Genomic DNA, 23,341 nt, shown 5'->3' on the forward strand with positions numbered 1-23,341 from the left:
CGAATGTATAATATCTGAATAATGTAATAGGAAACCATTCGCGCTCGTGCTGCGTTAGTTTTTTGCGCTGCGCTGTTTTTGGCTGAATAATAAATAAGTAAATAAGCTTGTAATGGAATATTTTGCTGTTTGGTTCTGAAGATGTTTTGGTGCTGTTCGTTTTCTAAGCTCTTGGTTGGATTATGTGTACTTGCAGCAGTGTTTTTAATCCAAAATTACTGAGTTATTGCATCATACTGTATGTTAAAATGTACATACTGCACATGTTCTTATCTACAATGTATCCTTAATTTTTCAACAGCAATTTTCTTGCATTTTTACTCCCAACAGCAAAACATGTTTTTTATTACGATCAAAGTGAACAAACAATACACTATCAACTAAAACACAAAAAACAGCAAAATACAAAACAAATGCAAGCGAAGTTCAATAGAACTACGTTCTCAATAGAAAATGAAAATAAAAAATCTGTAGAGTCGTCACTTCACAGTAACAAAGGCTACGTAATACTTATGTTTCTCGAAAATTAATTAACTTAGGTACCTAGTTTGGTTGTGAAAAAAGGGGTTGGCATTAAGAAGATGGACAGAACTCCTGCAACTGAGCCCCAGCTGACAATGATTTATTATATGTTGTGTGCTGAGAGAAAAATGTTAGAATTACCACTAACGTTGATGCAACTCGATGTAGCGAGAATAGAACATTAGTTATGGCAAAAACTGGGGAAAACGGTTCGCTAATAAATCTTTTGCTGGTTTGTTTTACTGTGTGTTATTTACGTAAATACTCAACTCTGCTCTGTGTACTATAAGCAAATGAAGTATACTCCACACATAGTTTTTAAAATGCATAAAAAATTGTGTGATCAGTGATTCTTTTTTTTGTGAAATATTATAACGTAGTATTACATAATTTCTACCAAAATATCAGACTATATACTATTTGCTAGACCTATTTAAGTACTCTTAGATTCTCTTTGAAGTTTCTCACATGCTTCTCACTCTCACAGACACAAAACGAGAACCACATGACTTCCTTTCCAAGAGTACCCCTCTAGGTGACCGGTAACCATCGAGGGAAAAGGGTTGTTATTTTAATAGCGCTTAAGAAGTTTTGATTAATGTCCTCCCAGGATCTTAAGTACCGGCTGCTGCGATCAATCATCCGTTCTCTGTTTATCTTAATAGTTTCACGTGATTCTTTTTTTCTCGCGCTTTCATCGTCTAGTCTGAAGATAGGTCTGAAGTTTAGATCTGGGTATACACTGGGACTTATTTTTTCTTGTAATGCGAGTATAGATAGTTCAACTCAGATTTGCGCGCGGCCCTATGTGTGCGTCGGCTTGTAAATATACAACTTTCATTCGTGTGACAGTGACGTCGTCAGAGCATGACGTGTTCTTATCGCTTTTTGTTATGGGTACAGTCGTTTACGAAAATACTAGTTATTCACGGAGAAATTACTAAGAAGAAATAACATTCAAAGCTTTTTATTGTTAAATATAGTTTTTCATTATTTTCTCATACGTCTTTCCAAATTGACATTGACAGTATCTAAGAAATAAATAAGGTGAAATATCTAAGATGAATTAAATACTCCTTACATATTTTCTAGCTCGGGGTACGCGGACAATAAATAAAAGTGTGGACTAAGAATGTAAAAAGAGGTATAATCTAGTATAATAATGCAAACAAAAATTGCTTCGCATAATGTCGACCAAAATAAGACGGAAATAATGAAACTCATAAATGAACGTTTAAGTCAAATTGATGAAGGGATGTGGGTTAATACTTGTCGACATGTACAAAAGAAAAAAGAAGAATACTATAGACATTTGACATGGAGTCAGAATTTATAATTCACCTTGGAGAGTAGCGAATCCGAAAATTCATCATTTGATTTTTCAAGTAGCGATTCATAATCATTATAAATAAATAAACATTAAATTACGTAATAACTGTTTTTCTTTAAACACCCGTATACAACCCCTAAATAACTGTTTTGTTCCCGAGTGTACCTCTTGTCACGCACACAAAGTCAGTGTATATGTACAAGGGTTACCCACACATAAGGCCGCGCGCACGACTGAGTTGAACTTACTATAAAAACTTTTAATTGGGTGTACTTTTTAGTGTTGTTAACTTTCGAATGGGTTCTAATGAGATTTATGTGTCAAATTTTTATGTAGATGCAATATTGTAGTTGTAGTAGGTAGGTACGTAAAAATTTTTTGTATCTAAATTGCACAATTTTTTAAACTAAACTAAAACTTTAAGTAATATCAAACACTTGCCTTCAATCTTCAAAATACCTCATCCAGGTATCGAACCACACCCACACTAAAAGACCTCAAAGCCAGTAAGCGCATGTCATTTCAAAGATTCCGTACATCTTGCAATCCCCAGTAATCGAATACTACACGTTTGATGCGAGTAAATCGGTAAAACATAGCAAAAGGATCGCTTTCAAACGATATCCGATGCATCTGCCTCGCCTGCCTTTGTTGTGAAAATTCCTATTGAATATTTAGTTTACATTGTATTATGCTTGTTTGCTTTTGGGCTTAGGTTTGACATGATGTTATGTCTCACCAATTTCTTTATTGATTTCTGAATCTGTAGACGTATGTCAATTTTGTTGATGGCCCCTAATAAACAAATTCATTAAGTATCTACTCGAGAATTATATTATGGCAATTGGGTATATACATATGAAGATCTAGGGTAGGCATTTACCAAGGTATTTCAGGGAGCTATCCACATTACCAGCACCTTAATAAAGTGTATAATAAAGTGTATTTGTATATGCGTCGACCGAAACGTCCACCTTTACCATCACAAAGCTTCTTAGGAACAAAAATATCTTCATACAATTTACTACACTCCTACAAAAGAATATCAACCATAACAAAACACAATATTTCTTTCGCATTATTTTATCAAAACACAAGCTACACATTCGAGTGAATTCAATAGAGTCGCGTATCAAGATCAGTGCGTCCGATGAGACTCGCTCGACGATATTCCATGCACGAGTACCAAGTATCAAGATTGAAGCCGTCGAGCACTCATATGAATTTTTGCAATTGAGTTTTGTGCTCAACGTGTTCAAGTGTTTGTGTATCTTGGACTCCTTTTGTGGAGTATGTGGTTTATCAAGATTGGTTTGGTGGAGAAATATTTTTAGTAAATATTATTTTATATCAAATAATTCTATTGAAAATATTTGAGCATTAGTTGCCCACATTTCTAAATCATAATACATATTTTATCCTCTGTACGTTACTCCATATAAATATGTAATATGAAAAATATTGGGCAATTAGATTGGCTCCAATATTGGCCACTCTCGAACCTTCAATAACTAAAGCCTATACCTGTGGTATCTAAGAGCCTCTGTAAATCTACAAATAAGGCACGGCCCTAAGTGGCCCGGCGGCCAGTGACAACACTTCAGCCTGTAGACGTTCAGGATTTATCTAGAAGGCATGAAGCTTTCTTCTTGGATGTGGCAAAGGCAAACTTCAGATTCGCAGAAAGAAAAATCAAACCGTTTGTGGTATTTACCGAATTTATGAACAGACTTAGAATTATTTATTTTATTAACAGACCGTAGCCAAACCGTAGCAATTACCTGATCCGCTACATAAGTGCTACGAAAATGCTACGCGGCTACGAGAATTCAAGTTCTTGCATGGATAGCGAAACATAAATTGACATTGCAAGGGTAATTTTTTCTAATAAGAAATGGATTAATTGCGGTGTTTCAGTTTATTTCGTCGGCTTAGTTCTCACAAACCTTAACATAAAACTTACAGAACAGAGAATTATCAATTTTATAACTTGCTTTTGATGTAGAAGTATACGTAAAATGTTCACTGTGTCGTCCAGTTATTGTTGAGTAATCTCTCATCTACCGCATCCACTACTTCATACCTCTAGCAGCCGAATGCCAAAGCGATCGCAGACATCAGATACAGGGTCTAGCCCTGACGATGCATCGAGGAAGCACTTTATGCGCCACCGTGAGCCCCGAGCCACGAGCCACACTTTATTGGCCACTGTGCACTGACCACCAATTTCTAAGCCCTTTGAAGGGTGCAGGGTTCAGAGTGCAGCTATTGAATTTGATCTCTGACATGATGGCGAGTTATTAATGTGAAAGGTTATGTTATGTACCTACATGCTAGAGCTCTGTCCGTTTACTTAGCTAGCTATGCACTTCGAATTTTAAGTCCGTTATCCATAAAAATCTTACAAAAGATATCAATTTATTCACATTGAAATTGTGTTATAGATTCTACGTGTGATCTGAAAAATTATTGTGTGCAAAAATTCAAACGATTCTCCCCTAGGTACTTAAACAAGCGACAAACACCTTACTTTTTCAACAGCATTGTAAAGGAGGTACTCATCAAAATATTGGCCAGATGCAGTCTAATTTGTATGTTGAGTGCAACATCTCTTTACTTCGCAGTTTGAAGAGTTTTCTTTCAAAAAGGAAGCGGGGAAATGTTGTCTTGTTATTGTTAAGAGGTGCAGACTGGCGGAGAACTGCTGGTTTTCAATAAAAACTAGTCGTTACCTCTACCATGTCACTGACACACAAAACCTATGGTAAGTGTATGTACGTATTTTACAACTTACTTGTTGAAGTACAGCGATACTTCAACATTTTCTTCGATACAGAATGTAAGATATGTATATATGTATGTACAGGTGCACCCTTCGCTCCTAATTTGCAAATGGTTCTTGGTGGTCAAATCTTCTCTGAACAACGCCTAGGACAATGTCGGCAACAGAAACCCCATTCTTTTGTTATTAACCCAGTTTTTTCAAGCGACTGTATCTTAGAAACTGTTCCTCATCAACCAAAGTATACGAACCCTATTAATTTAAGGGAGGAAATTACACAAACGTATTTTATTCAGTCCGTGAAGAATTCACTGCATAAGGAAAAAATACGAGCAACAAGACGCTTGACGAAAAAGATTAACATTTTAATTGCATTACAGTTCCCTTTATTTAAAACGGCCTAAGGGGTTTATCTCTTGTTGAAATTTTTGGTAAAAAGAACAAAGGAAATGGCATTTATTTGTTACATTTTATCAGCTATATTTTACAGTCAAATGAATAATTAAATATTTTGAGGATATGCTACATAATGTCTTTCTAATGTTATAGTCCTAAAAAGTAACAGAATTCGCCAAACGACAATAAAACCTCACAGGTACATACGAAAGACCTTTAAGTCAGGATTTTGGAGTTCCAAATAGTTCTGCAATATTCTCAACCAAAAATCCATCGAATAACCTTTAAAAACGAACGTCAAGAGCCAAAATACCTCTCCAAAACAAAGTTCAGCACTCAAACACAAATGTTTCATGCAGTTCATCATGTACCACAAGAACGTTCCAACCGCCCGTATACAAAAACCAGATACAGTAAAGAAACTTTATGCTAAACCGAATGCACTCGCCGTCGCCGGCAAACGCCTAGAGTACGCCGTGACTTGAATACTGAATCAACAACAAATGCATACCTACTACCATATTGCAACGCTACGCCACCGCAAAAACTCATTTCAAATTCACACCTCCCAACACTGCACCGTACATTGACGCCTTCCTTCGCATCTACGTAACGCAAGACGAACAAAACACGCAATGGAAGGCAAACGCGGAGAAATCTCCGCTTAGTACTCATCCTGACGCCTCGTTGTGAGGGATTGGATCCCATTTCGAATTCCTAGCCCGTAATGGGCGTAAACAAAGAGATTATTACGAGCAGATGCAATTAACATCAAAAAGATACAATGAAGGAAGCTGGGCTTTAAAAGTTTTATGAGTAAATACCGCTATAAAAACGTAGCAGGCGAAATTAGAGCGAGGAAGTGTAAGAGCTTATAGAATTCAGGATTGTGTGAAAGGCGCTGTAAAAATACTGTAATTTGGCCCGAATTTAGCATAGCAATTAAGCGTTTACTCCTCAAGATACTAAAATTACTTTTAGACCTTACATTTCTGTTAAATATTGGGAATCATAATCGGTAAATGGCAAAGTACATAGTTAAGTGCTCAAAAATAAAAGAAGTAGGTGAAAAATATTTATAAACAAAGCATGTAACTTTATTGCATTACTTTCACGAATATGCTAGTACCGACGGAATATGATACGAGCCTACGAGATTTTATTTTTCCATAAAAGTTCACTTTACTGATGGTTATTGGTTCTGGCTATCAAAGCTAGGCGTCCATGTCAAAAATAAATATTTTCATAAAATAAACTGAAAAAGCTGCGTAAAAACATTGCCAGTACCTATCTGTTTTCGTATCTCACGCAATAAATAAACGACAACGAAGAGATTAGCCTAAAACATTTACAGGGTTTTTATAAAATAAAAACAAATTGCAACAACAATAAATTTATTATCATATAAAATATTTTCACTCATAAACAACATTTATCTAGTAAAAAGTAAAAAGTCCACATAAACGAGTGCCTGAGCAACGATCCACTATCAGGGGATTACCCGTTTTATAATGATTTATGATCATCCATCGAGATGAAATAATAATTTAGAAAAATAGTGCTCCCGCTGTGTTGCCAACGTGGGACATTTATTATTTATCAGTTAAAATGCTCTTTTCATTTTAATATTTAAGAGCAGGACAATAAAACTTGAAAGAAATTGTATTGGAGATTTTCTTAGGTTTTAATTTTTTGTATTCAAACAATTTTCTGCTAAGTTTTTTACATCCCCAATATACAATTAAAGCGGTAAAGATTTGCTGGAATTCCATCTTTACAGAATTTCTTAAACAATAATACTGAATAACACAAACCTAACCACAGTCTAACAAAACAGGCTACTACAACAAGAGCTCAAAGACCTTCACAAATTCTTCCAGCTAGCAACACAGCATTTGACATACTGTTTAACAGTACGAGAGCAGCTCGCTGAGGCTGCAGGCCTTGTCGCAGCACTCGTTGACGACAAACCTCTTGCCTCGGGAGGGAAGGGACATGCCCCGGGCCTTGTGAGGAGCCAGCCAAGGCCAGCCGAACCCTTCCTGCTCTTTGTAGTAAGGTGGTAGAATTGCATCTGGAAAGGACAGTTAGGTTAGTCTTTGGACGTAAGAAAAGATGTTCTAGAAAAATCGTGAGAACAGAGGTGTCTGAGTATTTCGTATTTCAATTGTTTTAAAATAATACCTTCATTAACACGCAATGCAATGCAAAAGGATTTAAATATTCCTCTCTGCAGCTAACTCCCTCTTCAATTAAAACAATCGCAACCACCTTCCCCCGAATCAGCATTAAAACAATTACTCTTGCTCAATGCATCCAATAGTAAGATAAATGCGCTCGCTATGCTATGGAGATACATTCAAATTGCATTAAATACTGACGGATCGGTAGACCGCTTGCGTAATAAATCGTTCCCCTTAGCCGACTTTTACAAATTGCAGCTGAAGATAAGCAGCTGGTGCAGTATGAAAGTGCTTTCTTTTATTGTGAGAAGCGCTCGGGGAACTGTATTGTAATAATCTTCATATTGATTGTGGTTACGAAACGTTTGCATTGTACTGTACTAGGGGCAAGTGACTTTCTTGTGCGCAATCAATGTTGTGCTATGTGTTTTGCTGGTAGCTGTAAGTTTTTAATCTCACATTTAAAAACCCTTAATTTGTTTGCAAAAATTTTACACTATAACTTTTTATGTATTTACTTCTGTTTTGTCTAATTGAACTTTAAATAAACAAGGCTGGGTCATACAGAATAGTACAGGCTTTTATGGAAACTTTATAAGAACTGACAGACAGACGAATCGAAAGAAAACGAATGCTTTTGACGGTCTCGGGGCCGATGTAAATAAATCTCTTAATTTTAAACATTTAACTTACTATACATGGAACCAGCATCGGAGCGCTTGATCTCGGAGCCTCCGTCATCAGGACAGAGGAACGCCAGGGCTCTGGCCAGGGACCGGCCGCAGTACACCTGCGGGTTGGCATCCTGGAACGAGACCTGACCACCCCCGATGTGCGCCGAGCACAGCGTGATGGTGAGAGCTAGGAGGACGATGGATTGGTGGGAATTCATCTGTAATGAGGATATGTAATCGGAATTGACATTATTGTACTTACTTACCTAAATGGTAAAGAAATTTTAATTTATGAATTGAATATAAGTGCATAAGAGATTTAGATTTTTCTTTAAACTTTGTTTTACTGTTACTATTACAGCCTTTTATCGTCCCAATGCTGGGCACAGGCCTCCTCTCACGCGGAGAGGGATTGAGCATTAATAAAACTTTGTTTTATAAATGCATAAATAAGCCTGTCTTTATGTCTGTTATTGTTGCATAGATCGGTGTGTGATCGGTGTGTTATATTTAATTAAATTTTTCACGCAACTATTGCAAGCCTGGGAAAAAACACAGGCTATTTTTTATCCAGTAAGGGTGACACCGCGACTTCACCACTTTCAATACAAAATTAGGATAATTTCCTTAACTGATTGTTTGGGTAACATGGTCGAAGCTAGCACAGTTCTAAGTACGTAACGCAATAAATTCCCATTGATATATAAATGGCGCCAACCAGCCAACTGGCAAAGTAAACGTACAAGATTAAAACGAAATATCGAAACTAGGATGGCCAACAGCTATGAGAAAATAAACTCCTAAGAAGCTTAGTTTACTTTTACCACGTACACTTTTATTGTTAATGCTAAGATTTTTATTATAATGGAAGAAACGACCAACGTGTTGTAATCACCTATTTAACAATTATTAATTACTTTATTGTATCTGAAATGAATTAAAAATAAGGAAAATCTAGTAACAGTGGAAAGAAAGCTAGTAGGTAGGTTCTTTGCTTTCAATGGATAATTAATTAGAAAAATTCAAAGAAGCTTTTATAAATGAATAACATAAACATTTTTCGTATTTAGGATAAGATTATTTCGTTACACAAATCCGAAAGAACAACCATAACTGAAACGTGAAACTCTCAAAGCCCTTCAGAACCCTATAAAACTGAAAACCAATTTTTCCCTGAACCCCATAATAAAAAAAAAACAAATTTAAAAGAAAACTCACCTTTAACACCTTATTTTCAGAACACACGTAGCTCGAATGTGCTTGAATAAGGAGCAAGTTTCCGTTTTATACCCCTCCATGATAATTAATATTCCAACTTGTCAATACCATACAATAAAGGCGGTTAATGAATTTCGATGTGTGACCTTGTCTAGGTAAAGGTGTCACAGGGTTCGTTCCTCACCTTTGTGAAGTCATGTACACCTAAAGGGTTAACAAGAAAATCTTTAAGGCTTCGTCAGATTGGCTCTTTTTAATATTGGCGATTTTTTTGTGTGTTTTATTTTTTGTCTAAAATGTAAAAAATATTCGCTTGAGATTGTCTAAATAGTGGCAACTTGTATCGCGCTTTGAGTACGAGTAAAGTGAGATTGTCCTCTTCTATTAGTCTTTGCCTTTACAATCGGCATCTCTGAACACCCCTCAAAGTGACAAACATTTAATATATACACAACCACGACAAAAATTTTCTCCACAAAGCCATTTCCCCACCTTATCTCCCATCAACATTAACAGTTAACAGTAACAGTTAGTCCATTTAGTTCCAGACAATAGACTATCAATCAGACATAATTATCCATAAACCTACAAGCTTGCTTAGCAGCCTGTGAACATTAGTCACAGCAAGGAGTTCATCTATCACCCAAGTGCCCACACATCATCGAACGTTCGATATCTGAAGACGCATGGCTACTAACTCGAAGGTGCTTAGAGTGGAACTGTCATCGCCAAATGATCCTATATCAAACTGTCCATTAAGATCCTCTGGATTTAGGAGCGTTTGAGCCGAGACATATTTTTTGGATCGTAGATAAACATTATGGCATGTGTAGTAAGATTTTGCAAAGCTTAGATAAAAAATCTTAGATAATGCTTAGATAGCTATTATTCGTAAAGCTTGAAGACAACAGTAAGTACAGACTGACAGTCTGCTGTATAAAGACATCTTTTACTCGAAGGAGCTTTCTTTTTGTCCACCTCGAAAGCAATCAAAACTTCACACAAACTGTTGCGAAACGTGCATAGCAAGAGCAACAGCCAAATTGTCTGGAAACAACAGTAATCTAGGGCACCAATACTTCTGTGATAGTCTGAATAAATGTAGCAAATTCATCAGGTGTCCTGAAGCTTTAATGCTTCAATTCCAGCATGGCGTCGCACTGGCGCGAATTCCAATCTGGGGCGCACTTAAGCCGTCAAATAAGATGAAACCAAGTGGAACATTGGATGTGACATCCCCCCCAAACACAACGTTTGCTGTCGCCTACACTTCATTTGTTAAAAGTCTATTCCGCTCCGCTGAACGATTTAATGGAGATCAGTGAGTATGACGTATTTGAAATGTAAACAAAATTGTTATACAAACTTCCGCTTTTAGCTCAATTGAACGACAAACGAGCGGGCTTTGAAGTTCCCTAAAGCTTAAGTGTAACTGGTAATTGCTGTGTAAAGTAAATAAGAATATAATGTATAAGTACAACGTTCGTAATACAGTAAATATTTCTCCCCTCACTCTTCAAGTCTCACCCCTAAGACTACGTCGTAGGTATTACCTACCCTTATTAATGTAGTTAGGATCTTAGGACCTATAAACGGACCTGCCTTTTGGTTTCGCAGTTGACCTTTCGCAAACTAGTTAGGCACCTACTATTTTGTATTTGGCATAGAATTAGATTATAATAAAAGTTTATCTCCAAGTAAGTACTAGGCAGCAGAACTCTATAAATAAGTAGCTTATCTTTTTGATGTCAGTTATTTTTTTTTAAGAACATTATAATAAACTTGAATAAAAATGTTTTTTTTAGATAAGTTAAGTATCTATCGTTAAATATCTATATCTACTTATAATAAATCTGTAGCGAGGTCAATTCTGTACATTGAATATATTTCCAAAAAAAACTATGGGGGGGTCTTTAGTGATCGATGCTGATGCCAAAAATGCAATCAGTAAAATTTTTGTCTGTCTGTCCGTATGTTCGTTATAGAAACAAAAACTACTTGACGGATTTTAATGAAACTTAGTGCAATTATTCTTCATACTCCTGGGCAGGTTATAGGATACTTTTCATCAGGCTACGATCAATAGGAGCAGAGCAGTGAAGAGAAATGTTGGGAAAAAGGGCGAAGTTACTCCATTTTTTAGCTTGCGTCGCGTGTGCAAGCTTAATGGTTAAAGCTACGCAGAAACTCTGTATGACGGAAATGTTCTCCTTAAAAATATATAAAAAACATCTCATGACAGCATATTTTATTTATGTCTACCTTTTATGGTTGACTCACAAATATTCGTCCAATTACAAATTACTAATAGTCTTCATTTTATTACTATTTAGGTGAAGTGGTAGTAGGTACTCATAGATTTAGAATTGGATTTCCTGGGGTTTAATATTTCTTCATCTCTTTACACAAAGTCCGAATTTAAGGCGGACGAAGGCCCTGGCAGAAGCTAGTAATAAATAAATCGCAATTTTAGCATTATAAGATAGGTCTGTGATTTTATTTTGTGGGTGCTCAATAGGTAGTCGCCCCGGATGCTAACCAAGGCAACGCCGCCGCTGAAAGTACTTATACAAGGGACTATGTATTAAGAGTTCTTAAGGAAATAAGCGTGTACATAAGGGAAGTACATAAACGGAGTACAAAGTGGAGTTCGCGAAGGTATTACCTACATAAAATAAGAAATGAGTGTGAATGTCACAAGTAAATTATTGTAACAAACTAAGTAGGTATGTTTGACCGACACACCCACAGTACTCTCTCTGCTAGGAATAAGGGAAACATCTAGTTAGATAAGTTTAAATAAAAAAAGCTGAAGAGTATGTCTTTACGTCTTTCAAAATTTAGAGTATTTTAATATTTAGAAAAGCGGCAACACTCGTAGTACACTACAAAATAATATTTTTATAGGCCAGCAACACACAAATGGCGCCGCCGCTAATGTCAAACATAGCGTGTGTTTTTTTTGTGTTGTACATAGCGTTAAGTTTTGTGAAAATAATCTGAAATAATTATAAACAATGTCTCGTGATCATAGAAAAGACAACAGATCCTTTTACAATAGGGATAGGGCACGCGAATGGGACCGGGAAAGAGATCGCGAGCGTGAACGCGAACGCGAACGCGACCGCGACCGGGACCGGGAGAGACCGAATCGTGACCATCATGATTATCGGGCCCGGCCTATGCGAAAGCGAAGCCGTACGCCGCCCCGGAGGGACGACGTCGACAAGCGAAGAAGCCGATCACCACGCAAGAACGATAAGGACCTCCTTGATGAGAACATTCTGAGTGAGATCTCGAAGCTGCCTGAACCGAGTGAGCTATGGGACAATCAGTTTCAACAAGAGACCTTCGCTGCCGCGCCGCCGCCGCCGTCTTTTGCTCCAACAGAGGTATCGTATTCCACCAATTTTCAATTTAAAAAGCCCTCTATATACCAAGCAACAATCATAAACTTAAGCTACAGAATTGGTAAGAAGCCTTGAATCTTAAATTTAATAGACAATGTCATGTTGGTTCAGTTGTTCTCATGTAGAAAGATGAAATTGGTTTTAATTAAGCTACTGTGTAAATACTGTGATTTGGATAGCACAGAATATTTGATTTTCTTTGTTCTTCCAAGATACATAAATGTCCTTTGTCAGAAATATGTAAACAATTTGCAAATTGAGATTCATGTAACAAATTACAACATTTTAAAGTTCTGCTAAGACTTTAACTATTACAGTGTACAGTTTTTGATAGTTGTTTTATTCTTGACAGTCAGTTGTATTGAAAATACTGTAAAACAAACATCAGGTCAGTATGTAAACATACAAAACTTAATTCTACACTGCTTCAATAGTATTTTGCATCTCAGTCTAAATAATAGACTCGCATTTGACCTACAAGCTGCTTTTAGGTAAAAATGTGGCAGGTTTAAGCTTTACATTGCTTGCTGCTAAAAAAATACTACATTTAAATTTAAAAAATATATAAGTATTAATGTCTATCTATTATTCATTAACAGCCAGCACTGGCTTCAACAAGCTACCCGAGCTCTTACCAGCCATCGTACTCTGGAATCTATGATGACTTCCCGTCTGTTGGTGGAGTGCCCCCAGCTCCGCTACCTCCGGACATGGCTGCTTGGAACCAGATGTCCCTACCACCACCACCGACAGCTACACCAGCACCGTTCCTCAATAATATTGAAGATCAGATTAAGAAAGAAGGTAAGCTTTACTCTATCTCTTTATATTTTGTATTAAAACATTTTTATTTACAGGTATGTACTGCAGAAACTTCCATGTTTAATATAAGTTTTAAATGTTGTGTTTTTTATATACTCAATTAAGATTTAAAATTTTAAAAATCTTGGTGTATTGTTGTGTTACTTGATAAGGACTTTGTGTTCTATATGACTTGTTTGTTTGTAGAATGGGTTAAACTCTAAATAAGTAGTATTTTTTTATTATTATTTCTATGTAGCTAGCTATAAATCTATTGTCCATTGTAAGCAGTGTATTTTTTTATATAATATTACCTTGTCCCGGGAAACTAACCTTGATATTATTATTAATCTCCTTACTAATTTTGAAATAGGTATAAACTCAAACATTATGAAGAACAAATTGTTAAAGAAATCAGACCAATCTCTCTTTTTCCATTTAAAATTTTTTATTCTACATACAGACTTCTTCATTAAATAGGATTTCTGTATAAGGCTAAAGTATTAGAAATAACTGAAACAGAAGCCTAATAGGTTTTCATAAAATATTTTTTAATTGAAACAACATTTGCTAAATCTAAAATCCAGAGCCCACCGGCAAACTCCTTGCTTGTCAAGTAATTTTTCTAAATAGTTGAACTAAGTGTGTAATTAATGGATATTTCTTACTTGTAGCAATTACCTATCTTGATATAATATTTTGAAATATTGCCATACTCACTACAGCTGATTTTCTTAGCCTGATCGGAGATTTTGAGTCCATTGAAACTTGTTTCAATCATTGCTTTATTTTACTAGAGTGAAGCAGTTATTAACTAACGTTAATCAATGCATGTGTCAGCCTATTTATTTTTTTACACAATATAAGCATTTGGTATTGTATCCACCTGTTTCCTGACATCATAATAATGTTATGTAAGAATGTTCTATTCCAGGATTGTTATATTTTCCTGTTTCTGTTTAGTTTGTAAGCTCACTCTCATAGGCAAGGTCTACTACGAGTTACATTTTTAAATACCAGTGTGAAGAAGTCAACAGAAAACTGCAGAAGAAATGTTCTTACTGCTTTAACTAATATGTTGTTCCGCCTACAACCACATTCTGCTATTTCTTGCAATCCCTGCATGATACTTAACTGAGTCAAAATGTTCCGAAATAGAGGTACATATGCTTGGAACTGCCTCTAGAGGTTTTTAGCAGAATTGGGTCCATGACAGCTAAGAGAACACTTCTTTACATATATTTTGCTTTCATTAAGTGTATTGTTATATTGAATGATCATCGGATTGTTATTAAAATTTGAGATTACTTTGAACAGTTCATAATATAACAGTATGCTTAATCTGCTCACCTTATATAGTTTATAATGTAACAAAATGTTTTCGCAGCTGCAATCGAATCTGAAATGCGTCACCAGAAAGCGGCATTGTCCAAACAGAGAGAAGACTACATAAAGAAATCAAACATACTGAAGAAAGAGATGGAGACGCTGAAGGACCAACGGAACGAACTGCGGGGAGACGCCAAGCGCTCGCCCAGCCCGGACACCAAGAGGTTTTTGAAGGAAAACACCAAGTTACAGGTTTGACTTGCAGCACACAAAAATATATCTTATTGTTTAAGGATTACCGCTCATATTTGTCTATACTTCTGCTTTAATGTAAGGCTTGTCTCGTAAGGTTTTGTAATTGTTGGCGTGGATGCATTTCTTATAGTTGGAGATTCAGAATAAGTTGAAGACGATCTACAATGTAGTGGACATGCTGAACGGCATCATCGGTGAGGAGGCACCAGACATTCCTGACGACGACGCAGACTCCGCGGAACGCAAGCGAAAGTCTAGGTGTGTGACTGCCTTCATTTTATACATTACAATTTTTATTTATTATTCATTAAATGGAAGTTTATTTCATTGTTGTGTAACATGTTAATTATTTGTCCATGAATGCATTTGAATAAAATAAACTTTCATTATGTTATCGAATGTGTGTACAAACGATATTTTTGTTTCTATATTTCTCCCAAAAGCAGGATTGCACCGCTTTCGCGTGCCCTTGAGAGCTATTCGCTTTGACACATTGGTGACCTTCAAGATGGAACAAGCTTCAAAATTATCATCGATGGACTCTGCTTACATACAACCTATTTTGTGATGCCTTAAAAATATTGTAGAACACATAAGGTGATAAGAATGAAATAGGTGGCATGTAACTATTTATATGATTGCAAAAAAATTATAAAATGAATTAAGTTTTTTTTTGTAAAATGTAAGCTTTTGTAACATGTAATTGCTTTTTTAGACAAGTGCTACATATGCTACCATTTGCCTCTCTATTGTGTATTTTTTATGTAAGTATTTTTGTATTAGTATTTTTACATGTGTATTAAAGTTTTTGCAATTTATTTTTGCTGTTTTATTAACCTTTAAAAATATTTGTGACAAAAAAAATATTTCAAAACAGTTGCAGGTGTCAAGGAAAATTGAAATGAAATGCATCTTCTGTATTACGCACCTCCAGTCGGTAGTCGGTAAAAATCTGAATTCGAATTGAAGCCACATAGAAGATTTATATATTTCAACACAAAACTCTTTTCAAAAAAACCGAAGATATTAAAAACAAATCCGGGCTAAAACAATTTATATTTTTTCAATTTCTTCGCCATTGGAACTGCCATGAAAACGCGAGAATTATCAACCGTGAGCCTGAAATATTCCGCCTCTTTTGTTCTAACACCTTTAACAGTATAATTATAACAATAAATAAATTCTCAGGTCTCCTTCGAACAAGAAGTTCAACTATGTGTACTATGATCCGGAGATGCACTGGTGCAGAGTCTGCAACGAGTTCCCGCCAACTGCTAAGGATTATTTGAACCATTTGCATTCACCGGCACATCATAAGTGAGTATACCTTTTTATTTTCCTGACCTTAGTAATCACCTGCCCTTTCTCAAGTAGTTAGGGTAGACTTTCAATCTAACCCGCAACTGAGTACCACGTTTGCATGCAGCAGTACTGTACGCGGAGCGCATGCCTATCTGACCTTCTCATTCCATATATCTGGACAAACCGATACCTTTGGTAAGACAGGCACTGGTGACCAGGAAATCCAATCCAATAATTGCTTATAGGTCGCACCTACATATAAATTAACACATATTTTTCTTTTATCATTTTGATCCATTCACTTTTACCTGTGTTACAGTCGTACAAAAGTATTTTTTACACAGGATGGCAGCAGCACATATGGAAGCGCCATGGCATACGGTGGCAGGGGTCAACGAAGGCTTCCCCAGTTTCCCAGCAGCGCCTACTAAACGAACGCCTATCAAAGGTATTGTTAATCATATTTATTTACAGTTAATTTCAGAATATAATTAAACTTTAGACTTACTGAACATTATGGTAAAGATAACTTGTCTTTACCTATTTATTTTTATTCTCATTTTTTTTTAGCTACATAATGAAAATTCATTCATTCTTTTTTTTCCAATAGGCCTTCAGTTCTTCGTGCCGTCGACCGCGTGGTATTGCAAGCTATGCGATCAGTTCATAGGCGACCTGCACTGTGCGTCTGCGCATCTCAAATCCGTTGTACATTCCAAGAATTATACTGTGAGTAACAGTTAATTTACCTTCATAAACCATTACATTTAAGTATATGATCTAGGATTCCACGTTATTTACCACAATTATTTTGTTTTTTACGTAAGAGCATATTGTTGTATTTCATCATATCCCAGCGATGAAAGCTTGTTATTCAGTATAATCTTCTGAAGTTGTACTTTTTCATTTACATATTTTGAAGTTGGTTTACAAAATTCAGTGCACCAAAATAAAATATTGCATACACATTTTTGTAATTCACTAAAAACTACCTTTAACTCCACAGAACTTTGTAGAACAGAACCCGCACTGGGAAACAGACTGGATGTCAGACCGTCAGAAAGCGTTTGAAAAGTTCCGCGCTACCAAGGGCAAGACTTCTGATGAGAAACCAGCTCAATACACGGCACATACCATCACATTCAACAAGGATGGCTTTCATACTAAACAGAGGAAAGATTCTCCCCCTCCCGTGGTAGAAGATAAGAAGAAAAAGAAGGATAAAAAGAAGAAGAGTAAGAGAAAGAGTAGTAGCAGCTCGTCCAGTGATTCCAGCAGTTCTGATAGCGAGCCTAAGAAGAAGAAGCTTACTAAAAGTAAGTCGCTGATTTTGAATATTTTGATGTTGTAGCCATTCAATGAAACAGCCAGCCGTTTGACTTAAAAGCTACGTTCAATCACTCATTTAGTGTTATGTATACTTGAGGTCCTTGAAACGTTCAACACTACAGTTGATTATAATACGCCTTATAATAGAAATAGTGCGGCGTCGAACGGCTTTTTCAGAGAGTTAGCTACGACATGAATAAAAATGCCCGTAATCTGTAAAAAATCTTGTATGAGGAATACAAGATTTTTCCCATTCCAATCTTTTTTACCTTGAGAATTGTTTGAATACTTCTAAGTTTTCTATCTATTATTTTATTATATCTATATATTTTATTACAATCTTTGTAGTTTTCCAGTGGCCATTAGTGTCTCGTTTTAAATAGTAAATGTTTTTTAGCTAAGAAATCAAAGATAAAGGTGGAGCCGCGCGATGACAAGTCGCTTACGGAGTGGATGTCCAACATACAGATGGACAAACTCAATGACAACGATAGGAAACTGTTGGACACGCTCAAGAGCAGGTAACATTACTTTTTGTTCACTAGAAATATGCTTTCATGTATACCTACAAACATTTAGAAAACATAATCCTAATACTAACGTTTATAAAAATATGGGGTTTCACTCGCGTCTCGTGAATAGTCTAGCTTTCCCAACAAAAGATTTTTTCAAAAAGGTCCAGTATTTTTGAAGTCTTCAGTATACGAACAAATAAAATAATGATTACTCTTTTTCTTTTTTTATGTTAGTAACTTTTCAACATTTAAAAGGATTGCATACCAACATTTTTTTCAATCGGTCCGGTAGTTCCAGAGTTTAGCCTGTTTAAAAAAATCTTAAACTTTCTAACATTTATTCGTGTATTTTCGTTTAGAATTAAGAAAGAGAAAGGGGATGAAGACAAGCGTAGATCACCGGACCATGGTGAACGAGAACGTTCCATCGCAGATGTGTCCAGGAAACTCAGGTTTGTATATATAAATAATTTAATTTCTTTCTGATACATTTTAATTGGTCGTACATTCTTTTGTATCTAATGAAAATGTAAAGGAGATTGGGCAAGAATGTATGAAGTTTGGTCCAAATGTCCACCACGAACGAGACCTATATAATTAAATAGTCCACTTAATTTAGAGTAACTTTTACTGAGAAAGTAAAAAAAAAAACAATGCCGAAAAAAAGTTATAGCCAAAACTGTATTCTTAATTTTCGGTAGTTTTTGTATGTTATCGTTATTATTTTTTATTTTATTCCACTAAGATTTCCGCATTTTATCTAAAACTAAGATGAGTAACACACATTTGCATATAAATAGCCCATATTTTTTTGCCCGATGGATGTACGAATCACTAACCAATTGAGGCGCCAGAAGTGCTTGAATATACTCAGCGGTTCCTGGATCTAAGAAAGTTGGATGTAACTGGTGGTGTCTTCTCTCTTATAATAAACAATTCTATTTTGTCAAAAGTAACAGAAAGTACGAAAATCTAATCGTAATTGAAAAATTGAAATTGAAAAAATCTATAAAATGTTTTATTTGATTTTGCTATAACTTTTTTCCGGCACTATATCTTTTTTTACTCTCATAACAAAAAATGTTCTACATATAACGGGCTATCTAGCCATACAGGTCCCGTTCGTGGTGGACATTTGGACCGGAATCGCCCATTGTCCTTTGATGTAGTTTGTAAAAAAAAGTATAATATATAATATACCAATTGGACCTGTTTACGTTATAAAGTATCGGCACGTGATAACTCAAAAGGTCTCAAAAACACCAAAGTCAAAAAATATATTTCCTCTAAAATATCGACGATACAGAGAAAGTGAACGTCGCACGCGCGACGAACGCGAGAGATCGCGCGACCGACGCGACACCTCGCGCGAGCGACGCGACGACTCGCGCCGCCGCGACACGCCGCCCAGGCAGGACGCCAAGAAGCCCGACATCAGGAAGATGCCCTTCATAGGTAACTATACACGACAGACAGGAGAGAAACTTGCCTTCAGATTTTGATATAATATGATAAGACCTAAAGGCAGGATAAAAAAATTATTATTTCAGATTTTGGTTTTAATAATATGTAATGAATTGGTTTGCTTTTAAAAAAAAAATCATAAATGAGTATGTAAATTATTCCACATTATTTTATTAGTGGGATTTTTTTCCTTAGAATGTACCAAGCTGCTATAAAATACCCATAAAGTAGAATGGTTCCTTAAAAAGTTACCTGTTACTTTATAGTTACATATTTTTGTGCTAATAAATATTATAAATAAAATATAATTTAACATTTCATCTTCCACAAATCATTTGTCATCCATACACATTACATACTCGTGCAACTGTTAGTACTGAACATATCTGTATAACGTGTCTGCTATAGGAAAAATGCCTGTTTACAAGCATTTGGGAAAGACTTCCAAAACCGAGGAACAGAAGAAAGAAGAGCAGAAGAAGAAGGAAGAGGAAGAAGTTACCAAAAAACGCAGAGAGGAGATGGATGCTGAGATACAGAAAAAGGTAAAAAGATCAGCATGTCAACTCTATTTTTTACATCAATAGTATTTAATGTCAAACATATAATATATTGTTGTCTTGTTTCGTAGAATTAAACAGATTAATAGGAGTTGTTAAATTCAACTCATAAAACCATTCATACTATGATTTAATCAAGTGTACGCGCACGCAACTACACCAATAGTACGGGCGTGATCGAGCATATGTAGTTTCTAGCCTACAGGCACCAACAGAGTTCCAGTGGACGCGGCTGCAAGCGTGGGCACGACAGTTATGTAGTGTGACGTTGCGTGTTCAGTGGTCAACTTTGTTTGTACCCTAAGATGTGTAGTTTGCGTGCCGCGGCGCTCGCATCCTCGGCCGCGCCACTCTCGCGCCTCGCTCTCACTCCGCCTTCACTGATGCTCCGCCCGCGAATTCAACTGCGACAACCTTGTCTTATTTATTCCGTCACACCCTATTATCATAACACAAATATTAAACAATATACATAGGTACATGTTTTACTGTTCCCAAAGGTGGCAGAGTTCAAGGAGAAGATAGCTCGTGCCCAGCTCGAGAGACAGCAGCAGGTGGACATCGGGCCGCCGGCGCTGGCGCTGCCCACACAGCTGGCCGCGCCGCCGCCGCTCGCCTACATGCCGCCGCCCGCGCCCGCGCCGCCGCCGCTCATGCCGTACGTACCCACTGCACTCTAACTCAGTCAAAGTCGCTCAGTTTACAAAGTTAAACCTACTTTAGATTCCATCAGAATCCCGCCTCATCTTATGGAAAAAAATAATATTAGCATTCTTGTTAATCCTATGTATCTTGCTGAATTTTTATCTTTAATGACTGTGACGTAAAAGAAAATAAAAATCATGCTTAAAGTTAGGGATGGTCTCAAGATCCGAAGGCGTTGTATCCACATTAACGAAGACAATTTCGTTCACAGACCTCAAACACCTCAACCGCCGCAGCCAACACTACCGAAAGACTTCCAGGAGGCTCTCGACATCATCTTCCCGACGGACGTCAAACCCGACTTATCTCAAGGCGACGGGCTGTTCCCGCTACCACCTGGTTTCGTCCCCGGCCTCGGTGGTGTCATGCCTCCTTTCCCTCCCCTTCCTTTAATGCAAACACAGATGACCCAAATGTTCGGCTTCGACTTAAACGCTTCCCTCTTCCAGCCGCGAACACAGTTGTACGATACACACGTTCCTTTAGTACCCAGCCCTAAGCCTAGACAGCAACATAACAAAAACAGGCATAAACAACAACAACAGCAGCAGCAACATCAGAAAAAACAGAATCAGAATCAGAACCAGAACCAGAATCCCCCTCCAAAGGCCCCCACTCCCGTAACGAGGGAGGAAGAAAACGGAAATGTTGCCAAGAAGAAGGAGGAAATGGATGACCTGGCAATGCTGGGTATCGACGCATCTGATGTCGGCTGCATCTAGAACTTTCTTTTTCCGGTCCTTTGAGACGCATACTCACCGTGCCTAACCTTTGATTGACGCCAAAGTTAACCTCTTCCTATCAATTCTAAACTAATTATAATTCATATACAAGCCACGTCCCTGGTTCTCGCTAAACTTTTTGTCATGACGGAACATTGCGCGAGTCATGCGTGGTGGTTTCGCGGTAACTGTAACTCTGCACGTCTTAAGTCATTTCATGGCAGAATAGGTTTTGTCCGTACATTTCGACTGCTCAGTAGTCACTTAAGGCTAACTTAACTGGGGTTGCAAGGGTATTTGACTACTACATTCGAATATAAGGTCTGCTGAAAGTGCAGCAGTATGTCACATTTATTACCAACGGTATTTAGTATTTTATGTATTTTGTTTGACTAAGAAAGAATTGTCCCCTTTATTAATAAGCTCATTAGCAGAGCTTAATAAATGTTTTATGGGTGTTAGATTTAACTACAGGCGTATGTTACTGAAATCCTAATTTAATTTAGGTTTGCAATACAATAATTATAAGTCTTTCATGATTTGACCGTTGCATTTTTGACTTAGTGCACTATAGATGCACTTAGGCATGTTTAAGTTGTTGTGATCCTTTAAACCGAATCAATATATATAATGATTAACTGTTTAAAAATTGATGGACTTAAAAATCGACAAAAAAACACAAATGTTGCCCAATTTAACAAAATGATTCATAGGATGGTATATAGTATGGCATCTCTGAATTAATCTCTTTTTTTGTGTATAAAAATGTTAATCATTTCTTTTTTTTGTCTTTCTTTTACTATGGTAGGCTATGTTTATTGTAGCTTAATTAATTGTTTAGAATATTGACTAAAGGCTATGTGAAATATCAAATTGACCATTGAGGGTGTTGGAATAAGGTTCAAAGTTCTAACAAATCAATTTAATTAAGTTGAACTTACATATGTTTACATGAGAAATAAATGTCATGTTAAAATAATTGGATGTTTTTACTTCATTTCAGTTCTTCCTCTTCTTATGCGGGCTTCAAAGCTATAGCTCCGTTATAGCCTATTAATACTAGCTTTCCTAGTATTAATAGGCTATATACTAGCTTTTCTAGTATTAATAGGCTATATTGGTACAAAAAATCATACAAAAAGGCTGGTAAAATATGTTTATGTATTAAGAAATGGAATTGTTAACGATTCTGAAATAAAATTGGAATGAATAGTGATACATTTTCACCTGTCATTTGCCTCACAGGAAAATCTTTTTCCTCATTTAGTAGCTTCGTGTGGGATAAATCCCTCAATGTTTTTATAGGTAGACACACTGCAGTTCAGTCACCTAACAAAATGTGAGTTTTTCATTTACTTTAATGTACCTACCTACGTCACGTTTGCATCTGAAGGATTAATGACTGCTTTTATACAGGCGCTGGAGACGACGGATTAATGCCCTGTTACCATTGGGCAGAGTTGTTCTGTAAACATTTAAAAATACACAAATCAATTTTAGCCTGACCCGGGAATCGAACCCCTAAATCCTTGCAGTGCAGACTTGCAGACCTTTGCAGTGTGAAACCATCGAGATATCTAGCATTCTTTATTCTCAAAAAAAGGTAAAAAAAAATAATTAAATTGTTAATTTATCGTCACGCGTTTTTGCTTCAAAAACTTCTAAGTTCAGCCTCATTGTTATATTAATGATAAGGCGGAGTTCACGCATCCCCGCCGAACATAAACAGCGGTATCGTGAACGTGACCTAATGTATTAGCTGATAGCGATAAGACATCTCGCGAGCAACATCATTCACTGTTACGTCATCATGATGACTGTGGCCTAAACACCATGAGATGGCA

General features: G+C 36.5%; 3 protein-coding genes across 4 annotated transcripts in view; 1 reads left to right on the plus strand and 2 right to left on the minus strand.

Annotated features, from left to right (window-relative positions):
* Positions 1 to 23,341, minus strand: part of LOC110374190 (uncharacterized) — a 111,537-nt gene that overhangs the window by 58,923 nt on the left and 29,273 nt on the right. The window lies entirely within an intron of this gene.
* On the minus strand, positions 6,555 to 9,245 carry LOC110374203 (bombyxin A-1 homolog). Its single transcript, XM_021331808.3, has 3 exons — positions 9,106 to 9,245; positions 7,907 to 8,105; positions 6,555 to 7,104 (listed from the first exon to the last, which is right to left on the minus strand). The coding sequence occupies exons 2-3, from the start codon at positions 8,103 to 8,105 to the stop codon at positions 6,938 to 6,940; spliced, it is 366 nt and encodes a 121-aa protein (XP_021187483.1). The 5' UTR covers positions 9,106 to 9,245; the 3' UTR covers positions 6,555 to 6,937.
* LOC110374189 (zinc finger matrin-type protein CG9776) lies at positions 12,028 to 22,476 on the plus strand. Its single transcript, XM_021331789.3, has 14 exons — positions 12,028 to 12,497; positions 13,115 to 13,319; positions 14,704 to 14,897; positions 15,031 to 15,158; positions 16,089 to 16,217; positions 16,547 to 16,650; positions 16,813 to 16,931; positions 17,209 to 17,518; positions 17,929 to 18,052; positions 18,406 to 18,498; positions 19,353 to 19,501; positions 19,919 to 20,055; positions 20,571 to 20,728; positions 20,987 to 22,476. The coding sequence occupies exons 1-14, from the start codon at positions 12,123 to 12,125 to the stop codon at positions 21,495 to 21,497; spliced, it is 2,736 nt and encodes a 911-aa protein (XP_021187464.3). The 5' UTR covers positions 12,028 to 12,122; the 3' UTR covers positions 21,498 to 22,476.

Source organism: Helicoverpa armigera, chromosome 10 (genome assembly GCF_030705265.1).
Source record: "Helicoverpa armigera isolate CAAS_96S chromosome 10, ASM3070526v1, whole genome shotgun sequence".
Lineage (NCBI taxonomy): Eukaryota > Metazoa > Arthropoda > Insecta > Lepidoptera > Noctuidae > Helicoverpa > Helicoverpa armigera.